At 41.2% G+C, this 17,059-nt stretch overlaps 1 protein-coding gene across 20 annotated transcripts in view; it reads right to left on the bottom strand.

The window, feature by feature from the left end:
• The window catches only part of KIAA1217 (KIAA1217 ortholog), a 338,974-nt gene that overhangs the window by 27,575 nt on the left and 294,340 nt on the right, over positions 1–17,059 (bottom strand). For 16 of the 20 annotated variants that reach the window (XM_059841653.1, XM_059841745.1, XM_059841620.1 and 13 more), the window contains 3 exons: positions 13,684–13,788; positions 13,210–13,259; positions 5,365–5,525 (listed from right to left, as the gene is read on the bottom strand). In XM_059841653.1, the coding sequence (XP_059697636.1) occupies positions 5,365–5,525; positions 13,210–13,259; positions 13,684–13,788 (316 nt within the window). The remainder of the gene's footprint in view (positions 1–5,364; positions 5,526–13,209; positions 13,260–13,683; positions 13,789–17,059) is intronic. The other 4 variants (XM_059841755.1, XM_059841626.1, XM_059841764.1 and 1 more) reach the window with 1 other exon arrangement.

Consider the following 17,059-nt stretch of genomic DNA (forward strand, 5'->3'; position numbering starts at 1 on the left):
CACATTTAACACACAAAATAAACCCATGACCTAACAGGAAGAATCACAAAAATGGGATACCTACAACACAGTATAATTTAGTAAGCCTTCTTTAAAATCTAATTTAAAAAATTATTGAGAATAAAAAAGGAAAAGTGCCTTTGGAGACAATTCTTTCCAACCAATATGGGCATGGGAGAAACAAACTCAGTTCCTCACTCATGACTCTTCAGACCCTGTGCCTGACTCTCTTACTCTCTTCTCCGGCTACACAACTGTGATGAGAGGGAGGGTAACACCTCACTGAAGGGGTGTGTGTGTGTGAAATCTGAGCTGTGACAAGCAGGAGCTGTCACAAAATTCAGCTGAAGAGATGTGTCAGCAATTACTGAAAAAATGAAGCTGAAAAACATTTCAACAGCACAGAACTATATCAATAATATCCAGGTTTTTTGGAAGACAATATGTATTTTTTATGTGTATTTTCCCCATGATGGGATTAATGTTTGGCTTTGATAAATTAAAATCTCTTGCTGCAAGGCCAGCACAACTATCTGAGATACACTCCTCTTTCATTGTGTCATATTTTCAAGTGGGAAAACCTAAATGAATGAATAAATGAGTGAATGAGCATGTAACACTTCAGTCACACAATTTATTCCCAGCTCTTTAAAAAGTGGGGAAATTTGATACATGGAAGTGAGTTAGGATCTGTGAAACAACTGATCCGGGGTCAGTGAGAAGGTCAGTAACAGAGTTAGACTTAAGTCTCAGGTGTCCAGAATTTAAGTCCTTGATGTTCCTCAGCTGGTAACAGGGACTTCCACTAAAAGCAAAACTGAGTATGTGTGAGTGTGTGAGGTTGTGAAATGGCAGGCACATGTTTTTTCCTATTATGGGGGTATGTAGAGGAGCTATATTTATTGTGGTGATGTGTACAGCTAAGGTGTTTGTCACCTCCATTTATGAAGTGCTTGAACAATACCAGGAAGTTTCAGTCATAAAAGTTCATCTATTTCTGATAATGAGGACAGGGAATAAAAATGTAACACAGCAAGATTTCAAAAAATCTTGTATGTTGAGGACTCCCATACCTCAGTATTTGGAGTGAGCTCTTTAATTTTGGAACATGACTCAATCTTGGTATCAAAGAAATGTTTTTACTGTTTCTATGAAAACTCATGCAATAATTGGCTAGTTATGGAAAATCTGAGTTTGTTCGTGCCTGGGGAACAGGGTCAAAAGATGAGAAGGGAGAGGTACATATGGGTTCAGAGAGACAAAAGAAAAAACTGTGGGAGGGGAGCAATTGTGTCAGTCAGCAGCCAAAGGACAGCATGAGGCAGGGAGGGAGAGCAGGAGCAAGGAGAAGGCACTCTCTGGCCATCCCATTTACCTCTGTGCTCTGGAACTGAACTTCATTCTTTTCTTTCTTCTGCCAGCAGAAACACATGTGAAAGTCCCTGGCTAAGTGCACACCCCATGTGCCCCTCTGACCACCTCTGCTCCACCACCTCAAGCAAAAGATGTTTTATGGATCTGCCATAGTTATTCTGGTTCCACAAAACAGAACCTTTTGTACTATAAGCTTGCTTGAAAACAAGCCAAATAAACAATCTTAAACATTCATACTTGAAGAGTTTTTCTTGAAGCAGCACTGAAGTTCTAAAGGTACATGCTAAAAGTAAGGAAAACCAATGCAGGCTTTCCTGTCACCACCAAATGGCAATTTCTTGCTAATTAGAGTTACCTTACCTTATAACTGCAAGCAGCAATCAAACAGAAACAAATTTAGCATGCTTTTTTAGAATTTTAGCATCTCCCATACATTCTTAACCCTTGGATCTCACTTTCAGCGTCACCAATCTCTCCAGATACCTTCCTTGCCCCTCTTCTTCATCTCATACTTCAGCCTTTATTTGTCACTGCTCTCACACAAGTACCCCAGCTCTGCCTCTGGTACCCACTCCAAGAATAATCTGATAACTAGTTCAGTTCACTTTGAACCAATTATTATCTAGGAGACAGGCAACTAGAAAACCAAGCATTGGTTCACAACCCTGCTCCTCGTAAGGAAACAAGCATGACCTGCCCAGTGAGAGCCTCCCACCTCCCCATGAACTCCAGTGCACAGCCACAAAAGGAGCTGGCTGCCTGCAGCTCAGTAGCTCTTGAAGTTTGTTACCATACACTGATTAAAGCTAGCAGCTGCAGTTCTGTAATGCAGCTCCAAGTATATTTGAATTTCTAATTCAAAGTTGCACTTGTGAAACTGAGTATCATATACCATTTATGACAGTGTTGTTTACACAGTCTCTGTCCTTTCTGCAGCACTCATTTCCCTGCAAACAGTGCACTGAGTGAAGGAAAAGTGTGCATGCATACACGTTCCTAATGGGGAACAATAATCATACCTAACTGTGTTCCCTTAAAGCGAGTTCAATTAAAGGAAAGAAGGCGTAGACAAAAAAGTCCAGTGCACATATAAGATAATGATATAAACTATGTACATATACTCCAAGGCTTGGTTGAAACCTGGTACTAAGAGTTCTCAATACCTGGGAGCATAGAAGGAACAACCCCACTGTCATCATGGGCTCAGTTCCTACCTCAGTGACAAATCCATTCAGGACAAAGGCTGGGTTACAGCCCATCTCTGGCATTGAGGAAAACTCCAGAGCACCATGAAACAAGTCTGTCCTGAATGTCTCTGAAAGTCAGAGCACTTAGAACATGCAAGTGTAGTAGCAAGAAGAGTGTACAGCCTCTAGCAACAGCCAGGAGGTAAATGTCTGTGTGCCAAGAATCTCTGTTCAAACTCCAACCACATCCTAACTTTTTGGTGGCATCTTACAATATATGTTTATCTGGTGTGTGAATCAATACATCTGGATCCATTGCTGCTGGATATGGTTTAAAAAGAAGATTTTGCTAGCACAAACAAAGGATACACAAATTAATGGGTCTTTTCTATCATGTATTTCTCTGATTCTATTAAGAAAATTAGCATGAACTTACAGTGGTAACATCAATTGAAAATTAAACAATAGACATTATTAAACATAGTTTTATGTCCTGTTCCTGTTTCTTAGTTATCCTGCCAAATTTTGTGCCTGTGCAATCTTTTTCATTTCTTGAAGTGTTTCTTGTAGTCTGTCACTGTATAAAAAATTCACACAAACAGGAACAAACTGACTGCCAGACCAGGAGAAACAGTGAAATTGAAAACTAGGAAGCACTGTCAAACATGAAATGAAAACAATCTGGGAAACCAGAAAAAATACTTTTTCCCTTCTATTTATAATTATTTTTGAAAAAACATAGCACAAAATATTTCATTTAAAATGTAATGTTGCAACACTCTTCAGTTGAAAACACTGTCTGTTTCACTTGCTGCCCTACAAACTGTGAGCTTTTTTTTCAAAAGAGCTCAGGAATGCCATGACAGAAACTCTCTTCAATGGAATTTACGTGTAGCAAAATTTCCCTTGAGCTACAGGTTCTTCCAACTATCAAAAATTCTCAACTTCCCACTAGCTCAATGCCCCAAGTTTGTTATAATTTCTGAATTAAGGGAAGCCAGCTAGAGTTAATGAGCACACTCAGTATATGTCCTTTTTCCCTTCTCAAGACCTCTTTGGCAGCATTGATTTGTACAGATTGTAGAAATTTCTTCACTCCTGCATGCCACAATGTTATGTCTGATCAAAAGCAAGGCTTCAGCCCCAGGCAGGGCCATGGAGACAAAGCTCAGCCTGGGAAATGCCGCCTCCTTGGTGGGCAGCCCTGTGGGAAGGACGAGCTCCCTGCCTCCAAGCAGCACTGCAGCCTCCAGCCACGTTCTGAGGCCGCATGCTGAGCACAGCTGGGGGCCAGACCCAAGGCATTTGCCAAGAGCTGCATTTGGCACATGGTGTGGAGAAGTACAGAGGGACTGCAGTGGTTTGCAGCACAAATGTGGAAAAATATGCACTTACACATGATGTGCCAGGGCAGAGATCACATGCCAGTGTCTTCAAATGAGATGAGGAACACGATGGCTGGCACGTAGGCAGCACTGCTGAGAATAGCTTTTGAAAGGGACATTTGCTATTGGAGCATACTCATCCTAAACTGAAAATTTAAATACAGGGGAATTGTATCACAGGCAGAAGTCACCTGATCCGACTCTTTGCTCCAAACATCTTCTGCTATCCCTGCCTTCCCAGCAAACAAAGCACAGGACTTTGTCACAGGTCCTTCAGCTGGACACATTTTCCTATACTGATGTTTACCTCGCCCTTCTGCTCCTTTGCTCAATGACTGGTTCATAATTTAATCTTCTTTAGATAAGGAGGTGAAGGTAAAACATGTTCTGAACTCTGATTTGCATTATCATTATTTTGTTCTAAAATTTATCAGCAAATCAAATGTGACTGATATGGTACCATCACCCTGGTTATAAAACCAGCAGCTGCAGCCCTACAATAGCTAACATATGAGGCCACTTTCTGGGTAAGGACTAACGGAGTAGTGAAGCTTCCCCCACTGTCCACTTTGTCTTACAAGAAAGTGCTCTGCCTTCTTTTCCATCTTCTGAGACAATACACAGTGCTCTTCAGTTTCCAATTAAGTAAAAAGCTGAAGACCTGTACAGCTGCATATGCTTATTTTTAGTGTCTGAGATGAACAGCATATATTATATTTGCAGTGTGACTGTATGTGCCAACATACTATTTTTGTTAACTCTTCATTGGTTGCATTCTTTCTTGCAGGTTTTGAGGTGTTGACATGTATTAGGAAGGTATTGTTGAAACCTGGGTGTAAGTAGGACACAACAAACCTTTGCAGCAACATTTGAAATACCTTTTTTTTTTTTCTTACTGTCCAAGTTGGCTATTTTTCTGGATTCTGTAAATACAGGACTAAAACTGTGGCTTAATGCATATCTACTGATCCTCAGCTACATTTGGGTTTCCTGACATCAAAGTTGTTTATTCAGGGACTTAAGATCTGTCTCAACTGTAAACAGTATGGAGCAGGAACATGGTTCTTCTGACATGTTTATACAGCACATAGCATAGCAGGATCCAAACTGCAATCACAGACTTGATATTACTGTAATATAAATAGTGCTTTAATGTATAGAGTCATCCAACAAAGCTAGAAATTAATTTTTTTTCTCAATATCTGAGCAGCAGTAGTTTAACTGAGCTAATTCTCACACCTTGAGGACTATCCAAGTTTTTGTGTCTGCAGTACTTGGGTCTGCCCTTTGCTAGAACTCTGCTGCTGAGACTCACTTGTACAAAAGGTAAGAGAGACCAAATAAGAGAGAGGGAAGGAGGAAAAAAGGCATTTGCTGACAAGCCACCTTTTTTCCCAGCATTATCCAGATAATCATACCTGTAGCTGCTTCATCTGGTGCAGCTGCAGCCGCAGATCCGACACGTTGCGTTTCATCCCATGCAGGCTGACCTGCATTGCTGGGGCTCCAGGGGGGTGATGGATGACAGCTGACTCCACAGCTCCCAGTGCATTCTTCCCCCCAGATATGGTGGCAGCACCTGCAATAAGCAGCAGTACAGGTTGAGTTCACAGCAGAGCAGGTGCAAACGTGATCCCTCCTCTGCCCACTGAATCCACAGGTATTTCACACAGGTGGATGAGAAAAGCAAATGCCAACACTCAGTATTAACAGGGACTGGCACCTCCTTACCCAATTGATATATAGTTTTTTTAAGCCAAGTCTCATAAGTCCTTAGACATTTAAATTACACCTAAAATAGCTCAGCTACTTTAAAAAGTATAAAATTAGTAAAATAGCTAATGTAGTAATGTTAAAAAACAAAAAAAAATTAATAAAAAGCAAAATAACAAAACTCTTCACAATTAAAAAAAACAAGCCAAGTGCAAAATATTCTTGGTCCTAGTAAAACACCTCACAAAATCAATTAGTTTTTTTGTTCTCTTCTTTTTCTAGTAAATGGCTTAAGCAATACTTTTTAGCTCTTGTCCAATCAGCTATCCTTAAGTTTAAAATAAAGTCCCTCAAATCCTATAAAGTGTCTTTTTACGTAATAAAAATAAAACAAACCTTCTAAGCTTTTTTCCTTTATAAAAAAACCCAAAAAACCAGTTTTGTCACTCCGTGAACAAAAAGCACGTTCCTATACAATATATTTTGAGGGAAGCCTGCACAGCATCCGAGTGTATCTGTGCTGGAACCTCAGTTCTACCAGAGCACTGCATTACTCCAGTACTGCTTTCTAGCACATGCAGTGGAGAGGGGATAATAAGTTATAACTTATATAACAGATTACACAAAACAGCAACAAATCAAATTGGCTCTGAAAGTAACTTCGGGCCTGTCCTCCCAGGAGATGTCTGAGACCAAGTTGATGCAAAGTCATTCACAGGACTCCTGAACTACGTATTTGTTGATTAATCCTCACAGGAGATGGATTCAGTCAAGCTGCCAAATATGGGAAAAGATTTCTATAGAAAATCTTGCTTCATTGCTTAATACACACAATTGGTTATTTCTATCAGGTATGTCCAGCAGCAACCCTATAAAACCAGAGGAATAAAATTATGGTGTGCCAGAGGCTCTCCAGCCATGTTGCATCCACCCACTCCCTTTTAGTCTGTCAGAAAGGAATACAGCACAACACAAGGAAATGAGCCGAGCCACACTGAAAATAATGACTGTTGTCCTCACAAAACTTTCTTTGTTAAAGAATGCTGTTCTTCTACACAGGAACAATGCCAAGCTTGTTCTTTTCAGTCTCAAGTACCTGGGAAGAAGCTCTATTTAGAGAGAACAAGCAAATTCCAGCTCATCAGCTAATAGAAATGTCAGCTCCTCCTCACAATTTGCACTTATATACCCGTATTCTTCAAGTTTTTTTCCAAATGTGTCCCTTCCCCCCCCAGTAGACAAAATGACAGACTATCAGTACGACAAACTTCATTTTTTAAGTCCAGTACTTCGTAGTCCTGCAAACTCTTCTCATCACATTGCCAAATCCACCTTATTCCTTGATCCCAAATGGCACAGATGGCTGCTGCTCCCTGAACTACAGCATTAACTGGCCCTCACTACAAGAAAGACATTGAGAGGTGGACCATGCCCAGAGAAGGGCAACAAAACTGGTGAAGGGTCTGGAGCACAAGTCTAATGAGTAACAGCTGAGGGAGCTGGGGGTGTTCAGTCTGGAAAAAAAGGAGTCTCAAGGTCCTTATTGCTCTCTACAGCTGCCTGAAAGGGGTTGGAAGGGGTTGGAAGGAGGTGGGAGTCGTCTCTCTTCCGAGGTAACACAATACAGAACAAAAATAAATGGCTTAATGTTACAGCCAGGGAGATTTAATATTAGGAAAAATTTCTTCACCAAAAGGGTCATCAAGCATGGGAAGAGGCTGCACAGGGAAGTGGTTGAGTCACCATCCCTGAAGGTATTTAAAAGATGTGTAGATGTGGTGCTTAGGGACCTGGCCTGGTGGTGGACTTGGCGGTGTTAGGTTAATGGCTTGACTGGATGATCTAGAAGGTCTTTTCCAACCTAAATAATTCCATGATTCTAGTCTATGATTAGGTCATTCCCTACTTCAATTTCATCCTTCTCTATGATTAAAAAAAAGAAATCTGAAGAAACAGAAAATAGCTCATCAATGGATTTACACAGGGATTTTGGTCATCATCTGTTCCCACAAGCACACATTCTATCAAGTTTAATGAAATCAAACAAAAAACAGTGTTGTGAGCTTTGCCTGCTCAAGGCAAATTTTCAGTGCACTAAAGAGCCTAACATATCTTCTGACTGGAATGAGTACAACTCCCAGAGTGGGAAGTTCTCTCCCCATGCTCTCATCCCTCCTAGTCTTCTGAACTATTCCTCCAAATGTGCCCAAGTACAGCTCAGCATAACAACACAGTTATTCCTTTTCCAACAGGATTGGATACCTCAAATACAACCTTTGAAAAATTCATCTGGCAGAAGCACTCTTGAAGGATGGAAATCACACCAGCCTATTTTTATTTTGAAAAGAAGGTTTTTAAGAATCATGTTTGTTACTTTACCTTCATTTGCAATTCTGCTCAATAAAAGCACAGGCTGGATCCATGCTACATACAGTGTGCCATGCTATGAGCTTCTGGAGACATGCTCAGACAAAAAGCTCTTCTAGCTTAGTGCAGGCTGTTGTAATGCTATACCATCCCTGAACCTGCTCCAGCTAGATCTGCTTGGTGCTTCAAAAAAGCACTCGTCATTACACTGCTGAGCAAGCTGCTGCACATTTTTGCTATACTCCAGTATGATTCAATGGTCTCTTGACTTTCAAAGAGCTCCTCAACAGAAAGCAACACTCAAGAAATAAACAGTCCTTGTTCACTGCCATTATGTACCCACTCCATGCTTTGGTCTAATGTATGCTCATCTGTCTACATGTACACTGCAGTTTCTCCTACAGTCAAGCATCTATTTCCCTCCCACATGCACAATTTTTTGCCTTTTTGTTTAAAAGAATGGTATTTAGTTCATAAACCTTACAGACAGAAACCACCAGAGAGTCTGAAAAATGTGGATAAGCTTCCAAGAGCTCTGATCCCTAGCCACAAATCTAGACTATTTTTGAAAGCACACCTACCTTTCTGCTGTTCTTTGCCTCAAGCAAAAGCTCCAAAACCTCAGCCCCGACCCTGTGATGAGGCAGCCAAGGCATGAATCAGACCCCACCAGTCCCTCCCCCCATGTTGGACCCCAGTCAATTCACATATTTTCTCAGGAAGGGGTGCCTGCTTTCCTTTTAGTGTAGATGGACTGTGACCTGCTTCTGTAAGCAATAAATGTCTCCAACTCCCTACAAAGCAGCTCTCCTCCTCACTGCTGCCTCAGCCACCTCTTTTCACCATTAGGTGCTCTTGGCTGCCACACTGTCCCTGCTGCAGAGTGTGCTCAGAGCCTGGGAAACTGGGCAGTGGGACTGCTGACTGCAGCGGGTGTGAGACACAAGACACTGAGTGAGCCATAACCATCAGCAACTGATTTCTCACATATTCATATTTTCATCAAGAAAGAATAAAAGGGCAGCTGAATGAGGGGCTGCTTCATCTAGGGAGTGTAGCTCACTTTTGGAAACAGTCCCAGGCTGTAGCTTTGTGATTAGATGTGAGGCCAGATGGATTAAAGGGAAAGAAATAGCACTGGCTCTTGGGTTTTTAAATAAACCCCTTCTTGAGCTGGGTAAGGCAAATTCAACCTCCCACCATAATTTCCTAATACTTTGGACAAATAAAAAAAGTTAACTTTTCACAAAGGCTAATGAATTAAGCTGCCATTTTAGAGTACAAAGAGAACTGAAGTGCAGAAAGAAGAAAGGTTGGCTGGGTTCTCAGGGGATAAGGAACACAACTCCTACTCCCTGACACTTGACCTTTCTATGGTTGCAAAGACACTGCCCTCCTTCTGTTTTCCAGTTGTTTTTTGTACTAAAATGGTAAGATTTTATTTTGAAGCAGGTTGGCACAAAAGGCCATGAGAAGACACCCAGATTTTTTTTTTTGCACAAATAACTAATCTAATTAAAGAGACAATATTTTCAAGCATTATTTGGGGAGATATGACTGCTACTAGATGGCACTAATCAGCCTCAAAATAATAAAATATTCTATATATACATTAGTGTGCAACTTCACCTCATTGATCCAAAATGAATTCAGGATCGTATTTTGTCTGCAAATGCTGATGGAGCTCTAAGACTAGCATGATCTGTCTTTGAATCTGAGATAAGCAAGCAGATATGGACAATGATTTAATTCAGAGGTCATCACAGTAAAAGTCATTCATGTAAGAAGAGCACACAGATTACACAGATGACAAAGACAGTTCACAAAGAATGAGGAATCAAATGTGAGCCCTACATTTGTAATACTTCTCCCTGCTGCCATCTTACTCTTGTATTTGTACTGGCATTTTCTGCTAGTGCAGAAAATTGTACTCCCTGATCCCCTTCTCACATAATACTGAAATGTCTTCCTTCCTCTTCTAACAAGGCAGCAACTAGCAAAAAGCTATTGCTATTTTTGGTAACCCATGAAACAACTGACCCCAATTTAATAAATGAATCCAGAATTTAGTCTATCAATCAATCTCCAGCAGATGAACAGAAATATGACAGAAAAGAGAGTATGTAAGTATTTCTCAGGGTATTTCTTAATAATCTCATGGTGAGTCTTACTAGTATGGTTTGGTTTTAGAATCACGAGTTATTTCTAAATCAAGAGTTTCTTGATGCCATGATGGTGTTTCAGGAACTGAAGATCTTTATAAGGATTCAGTCATGGAATTTCTCCTAACATCAGCAGAAGAGACATAGCCAGTCTGTGGAGGGTTACTGCTCTTTGAACCCATCCCCCATGAAAGAACTGAGCCTAAGGCAATAAAAGATAAGAAATGCAGACAAGCATTGTCATTCCAGACTCATCTTCCTCAGTGAAAAAGCTGTGTTTCTTCAGAATCCTTAATATTTGGGGCCAAAGAAGTCAATGGCTTCTACAAACCAGCACAGCAAAAGCAAATTAAATACAATTTAGTTCACATGACATACCAAACAAAGTATTCACAATCCAGCTATATAGAGTTATCTAGGGTTTAGAATTTTTGGTTTCTTTCCCATCCCAAGGGATATAGTCTATTTTTTGCACAAAAGTCTACTATCATTGGAACACATACTATAAAATACAATGTTGGTTCAACATTGATGAGACAGTATTATCTTGCACAGCTGTTTTATTTTTTAGAATGGGAAGCAATTCACACTTTTGCTTATCAGAGCACTAGAAAGGACTGTTCAATCAACATTTTATACCACTTTGTCTTTCAAATAGTCTTTGAAATTGCTAAAACTGGTATCTGAGTGCACAGTTGTCAAGTGGAATTGTAAAGTGAGAGAGTCACTGCCTAAATGGCTATACGTAATAAAGATTGGGGTGAATTGAAAAACAAAAAAGCGGTCAGCAGAAGTGTGCCTAGCTTCTGTTTGAACCCAAGCATATTTACAAAAAGGAGAAATGTTCTGTTCTGGAAGATTGCCTCATTTTCAAGTAAGCCAAACTGCATTGACTCATTGGACCATGTCTTGAGCAATTCCAGGCAAAAAAGCGGGAAAATATTCCATTTTACAAGACTATTCTTTTACACAGCAGTCTCCAGTAATAGCTGTTGTGTGTTACTGCAGTATACTGGGGTCACTACAGCTCATTTCCTTACCTGCTACAATTTAATTTTGTGGCCGAGTCATGTTGGAAGGACAGGATATAGGGATGCAGGTGCTGGAATTTCAACTATACTTTACAGCACTGCTAGGGATCCTTGCAGACTGCTGGCTGCATGGCTGCTCCCACTGTTCTATCCCCTTCTTCCAAGTGGTGAGAAAGGCATCTACAGCACAAGCTGAATGCTGGAATCCTTACTCATAAGCTGGATAGGCACATGGCCATGTGACAAAGCCAATGTCTCTGTCAGTAAGCGACAGATGATGATCTGGCCTTTGACAGTAAATTAATTCCCCACCCTCCATCTCCTCCACCATGGCTGCACATGCAGCTGTTAGATGTAATACTGTCATTTCAGGGATGTGTCAGTCATATGTTAAGGTAGTGAGTGAGGAGTATTTGGGAACAACAGTGCCAGGAAATGGTTGCTGGTCAGATGAACCACACTATTCTGGTAGGCTGGGCATGACTTTCCAGGGAATCTCTCCTTTTGCTTTATGTAAGGTTGCTTTCCCAATGATTATTGTTCCATTTAAATGAGTGCACATTTACACATCCACACACAAACCACATAATTCAGGTTTAAAGGGACCTCTGGAGGCCCAAGATCCCATTCAAAGCAGCACCCACTTGGATCAGGTCCTCTAACTGAGTGCCCCTCACCACGTACACCACAGGGAAAGCAAAGAGGCTGCTGTTTGCAATGCACAGAGGAACACAAGGCACTGTATGTGCTGGTTGTGAGAATTTCAAAAGTGCTTTATATCAGGTGAGGCCTGTGCAAATGGGAAATGCCATAAATTCTCAGTCTGTATGACACTGCAATAGGGAAAAATCTGAAGACCATCTTGCAGCTGTTTTGAATAATGACAGACTTTTCACTGTATTGTCTGAAACTGAAAAATTACAACTTATTTCTTTAAAGCTTTAAGTAATCCTCTCCCCATCCAGGAAGGGAAGAGTTGGAACAGCACCAGAGAGTGGCCTGGGAGAAAAGCTTCAGTACCAGGACTTTAGCTCTTTCTGTCTTCCATGAGGTTGATAGTTTCCAGGTCTAGTTTGGTTTCTGTCAATTAGGAGGACACAGTGCAATTCCAGACAAACAGGAATCCTGAACGTGAGCTAACAGCTCCAACAGAAAGGCTAGTTAGGAGCATAATAGGTTTGCTAATAAATGTGTGCGGTTTACTACCTGCCGGGCACAGACCTCCCTGTGGGAGCAGCACTACCAGGAAGCAGAGAACTGCCTGGATTTGCATTCAGCGCATGACAAAGGTGAAGAGGAGGCATGTAAGCACACCAATACCCTGCGGACTTCTCCCGCAGCAGCCCCTACACAAAGAGCTTCAACCACATGGAAATCTTCTTTGTCAACAGTTTTAACTCAATCTTTTACACACTTAACAGCTCTCCAGGAGGGATGCTAAAACAAGACCGGCTCTTACTGGCTTCATAATTGGTGCTTGCTCAGAAGGGTTTAGATGCACACTAATAATTAGGAACAGATCAATGTGGCTTAATTAGAGAAAGTGCTGTCTTGCTGACTGCTAAGTTTCTTGGTGTCATTACATCTGTAGTATCCTAGTGACAGACAGCCCTTAGAAAAAGTTCAGGTGACAAGAAAAGGAATTAAATATTTAGTCTTCTATAGCAATCTGGACACATCTAGGGTTAATGACAGATATACATACATCCTATAGACACGATGAGTCACTGGAAAATTCACCAGAGGCTCTGCATCTCATTTAAACCATTCAGCACAGGTGGGAAATTAATTCCAAATACCATCTCAACCTGTCAGAAATTCCTCTCTTAAAGATGTGATCAACTCCCATATCCTGCACTTAAACTTCAGTTCTGACAGTACAGCCATGGAAATTTAGGTAAATTTGACATTTCCATAAGCTGGGATGTTTGTAATGTTAGAGCTATTCATATACCTGAATAAGCTGTAAATTAAAAGTGAATTATCTTACCTGCAGTGTCAGCGCTGCTCTTGCTGGACACAATTTTCATCATCTTCTCACTAAATAATAACAAGAAAATTTGTAATTTTAGTTTACTTACTATTAAAACTGCAGTGAAGTTTATAGTCAACAAATTTAATGGCCTTAAAACATATATATTTTTTAATTTAAATCACCAGTAATTTGTCAGTCATCAGTAATTTTTTTAAAATCACCTTTTAGTAGAAGTTAAGCAATGAATGGAGTATAAGCAGTAGAAAGCACAGAGATGTAGCTACATTAATTCTTTTTACCACAAAGAAGAGTAATACAGTTAATATTCATCTTTCATTTGGCAAATTCTTCCTCTCTGCCTAGCATTTTCATGGAGATGATAAAGAAACTTAAAAATGATTGAGCATTCAGGATTTTTTTTACTATTACATTCAAATATATTTTTGTTGATTGATTACTAAAATCATTACAGATGAATTCTGTTTTTACCTAGAAGAATCTTTGCTATTACTTGTATTTGGCCCTTTAAAAAGCGCAGACTGAACAAGACCAGTTAAACTGGCAATCTGTTTCTCCATGGCTTGTATCCTCTCTCTGTAAGACAAGAGAACCGTTTGTTAAAGCCAGATATATTTGCTTTCAGACTTGTTTTTCTAGGTGAATGATTACCACAGGATTGGAAAGACACTATAGTTTGTGCAAAGGCCCTTGGGTACAGTTTGCATATACCTTATTGCAGCAGCTTACCACATCTCAATTTGGACAGCTTTTGTATCGTAACAGACAATTAAAAAAAAATCTGCTTAGTTAAAAAGAAACAAACAAACAACCAAGTAATAAACTTCTAATAATCTCACAAGACAGGCACCTAAAACAATTTGTTAATGCCACTTGGAACTAGTGAAAAAGTCTTTTCCAGCATTACATGCACTTTCTCTTTTACCTACACAGGGCCAATCATTTTGTCTGTACTTAAGGTTTCAGGATTAAAGACTTTACACTTCTTCTTGTTACTATTTTTACTTTCCCCAGACCCAGAATTTTTGTCTGGGAAGCATTTAATCTGCCCAAGCTGATGACTTTCCAGTCTAAATCCTTTCCACCTGACATCACAACTGTCTGCTTTGAAAAGGACAGAAATGTGACAGAGAGGCACAGGACACCAAAGGCAGACTGTACAGAAATGCTGTAATAAAACAGATTTTCTTTCATGCACATATCCCGAGAAATTCCCAAAAAGCAGAAGAAAAGAGATGTGGAACTACAATAAGTATAATCAATGTTTTCCATTGGAACCAAAGGTCACTAAACAAGAACAATAACTCTTTTTTGGAGGTGATGGCTCACATTTGTGTGTTTATCTGTCTGCATAAATCCATATATTAGTCAGGTACCAGGGGACTTCCTCAGTCAGCTCCAAACCAGCCTTTTGCTCACACAGGTACATGCCAGTATGTCAATGACACACCACAACATAGACACACATCAGAATGGGACCTTCTGTAAAGGCATCCCTCTATTAGAGCAGTTAAGTGTGTGGGGAGACTTGCAGGAGGAAATTCTAACAGCAGGCTGTGGCTTTGGAAGACAACTGGGAAGAAAACTTCTCAAAAACCAAGTGGTCAAGACTAGCAGCAGGGTCTGATGAGAGAAGATGGGACATACAAACTCAGACACACATTCAGCATGCTGCACGGCCCATCCATCACCACAGCAGCATTCTGTGCACACAGGAGCAGCCAAACTCTGGCCACCCCAGCTGCAGTTTGGTGGCCAAAGCAATATCACCAATCAATAAGAGTCATATAAAGTCAAATGCAGGTACCAATAACAGCCAAAAGCAAGCTGACATGATAAAAAGCAAGTAACCATCCCTGCTTGCAGCCAGATAGATTGTCCAGGCTAATTACTTCATTCACATTCAGGGAATGAATGAGGTTTCCAGGGATAGCACACAGATACCATAGCCAGGAGAGACTCAGGGACACCCAGAGGTTGAGAAAATAGGGCAGCAAAACAAGCAATGAGATGCTAACAGACACAAGCAGGGAAGAAGAGAGTGCTCAGTCAGTCCCCAGCCAGCAGACATGTTCTTACTGCGATTTAATGCAGTGCACACATCTTTCTGTTCTGTCTTCATGTTGAAAGGTATTTTGAAGGGTGATGAGAAGACTAGCGAATCTGACTTAATTCATTTCAAACCAAGAAATACGTTACGGAATTTCCACTATTACAAGTTTTGAAATAAGAAATTGGTGCAGGCTACAGTAACCTTTGGAACAAAAACAAGTACTAAAACCCAGGGATAAATATACTCTAACAAACTTTAATGCAGCATTTTTGACACTTCATAATGAAAACATTTTTTTTTCCCCAGATAATCATCACAAAACCATCCTGGAACTAAGCTCAACTGGAAGTCTATCTGTTTTACCAATCCATAAATATGATGGTTTTTTTCATCCCACATTAGATAATCTGGAAACAATTTTCTGCTTCAAAAGATATTATGGCAACACAAAGCTGATCTTGTCCTTTGCCATGAAATCTAGGAAAGTATGTTGTTAAGAGAGAGAGGGATGTTCCAAGATAGGAGATGATGAAAAACGAATGAAATACTGGAATCAATTGCACAGAACACATTCTTTTTCATATGGTAAAAGCATTAAGAATGTGAAGAATCTACATGTGCTCTGGAATTACTCTGTTAGAAACCCGGCAGATTTTTCCTGTAATAATTCCACTGTAACACCCAGACTTGTTATGGCCATTAGCATCAAACATTTCAAAAACAGGTGTCTGAAAGGTGCCTTTTAGGCATTACATAAAACAACCTGATCTTTGGAGGCGGTCGGACTGAAGGTGTTGGGAGGCAGCTCGTACCAGCATGGGCAGGGAGGGATGCAGATGGCCTGGTGGTGGGGCTGAACCTGGGCTGACATGGTTGGAGGGCTGGTGGCCCAGTTCTGTCACCACAAGGCCCCAGAGGAGCACAGACAGGATCTGCAGCGGACCCCTTTGCCTCCAACTTCCATGTGAAGGACTGGAGCAGACTCTGCTCCAGGAGGGAGAAAAAAAAGCTTTCCTCAGGCTGTGCAAGGGTCTGTCAGGGATACCAGTACTGCCATGACAAAAAATGTGATTTTTGGTTCTCAGCATTGTGTTTTCTACCCCTCACTGTGCTCACTGCTGTGGAGAGAGGAGATGGGACCAGCCTGTCCCAGCAGCTCTGCCTGCACAGGGCAGGCCAGAGTCCCATGGATGGGGCAGACAGGGTTCCCAGGTGTGGGACAGGCTCCAGTGACACAGGACAGGCCAGGATGTGAAGCCTCTGCTTGCTGCCACCAGAAGGGTGGTAGGCCAAGAAGAGCTAACCCGTCTCTGCTCCCAGATTAATTTCCCAGATAAAGCTGCATCTCTCCACCACCCAGGAAGAGCAGGGAGGGTCCCTTTTACAGCAGTTGGGAAAGAAATGGCTATTTTATCAGCCTGAGCACAGAAAGGCATTGTTTCACATTGTTTTCCTGTGAATGCTGGGAGAGTCAGAGGTGGCAGCATGGTGGGGGAGGAAAGGAGAGCACAAGGTCAGAAGCGACGCCCAGCAGAACTCTGTCAGACTTGGCTTTGGCTTCTCACAGACCCTGGCCAGGAAGGCAGGGACAGGCCACTTGCCAGCCCTCTTCTCCCCATCAGCCGGACCCACAGCTCTGGCTAAGGTATGTTCAGGAACTGGGGCCCTGCCTCAGCATCTCGTTCCCCAAATTCAGCAGAACCAAAGCAAGCCCTTGCTTCTCTGGGGACCATGCACAGATATGCCAGATTTCAGAGTTCTTCCTTACAGCTTCACTGATCTTTCATGCTACTA

This window comes from Haemorhous mexicanus, chromosome 1 (assembly GCF_027477595.1).
Source record: "Haemorhous mexicanus isolate bHaeMex1 chromosome 1, bHaeMex1.pri, whole genome shotgun sequence".
Taxonomy (NCBI): domain Eukaryota; kingdom Metazoa; phylum Chordata; class Aves; order Passeriformes; family Fringillidae; genus Haemorhous; species Haemorhous mexicanus.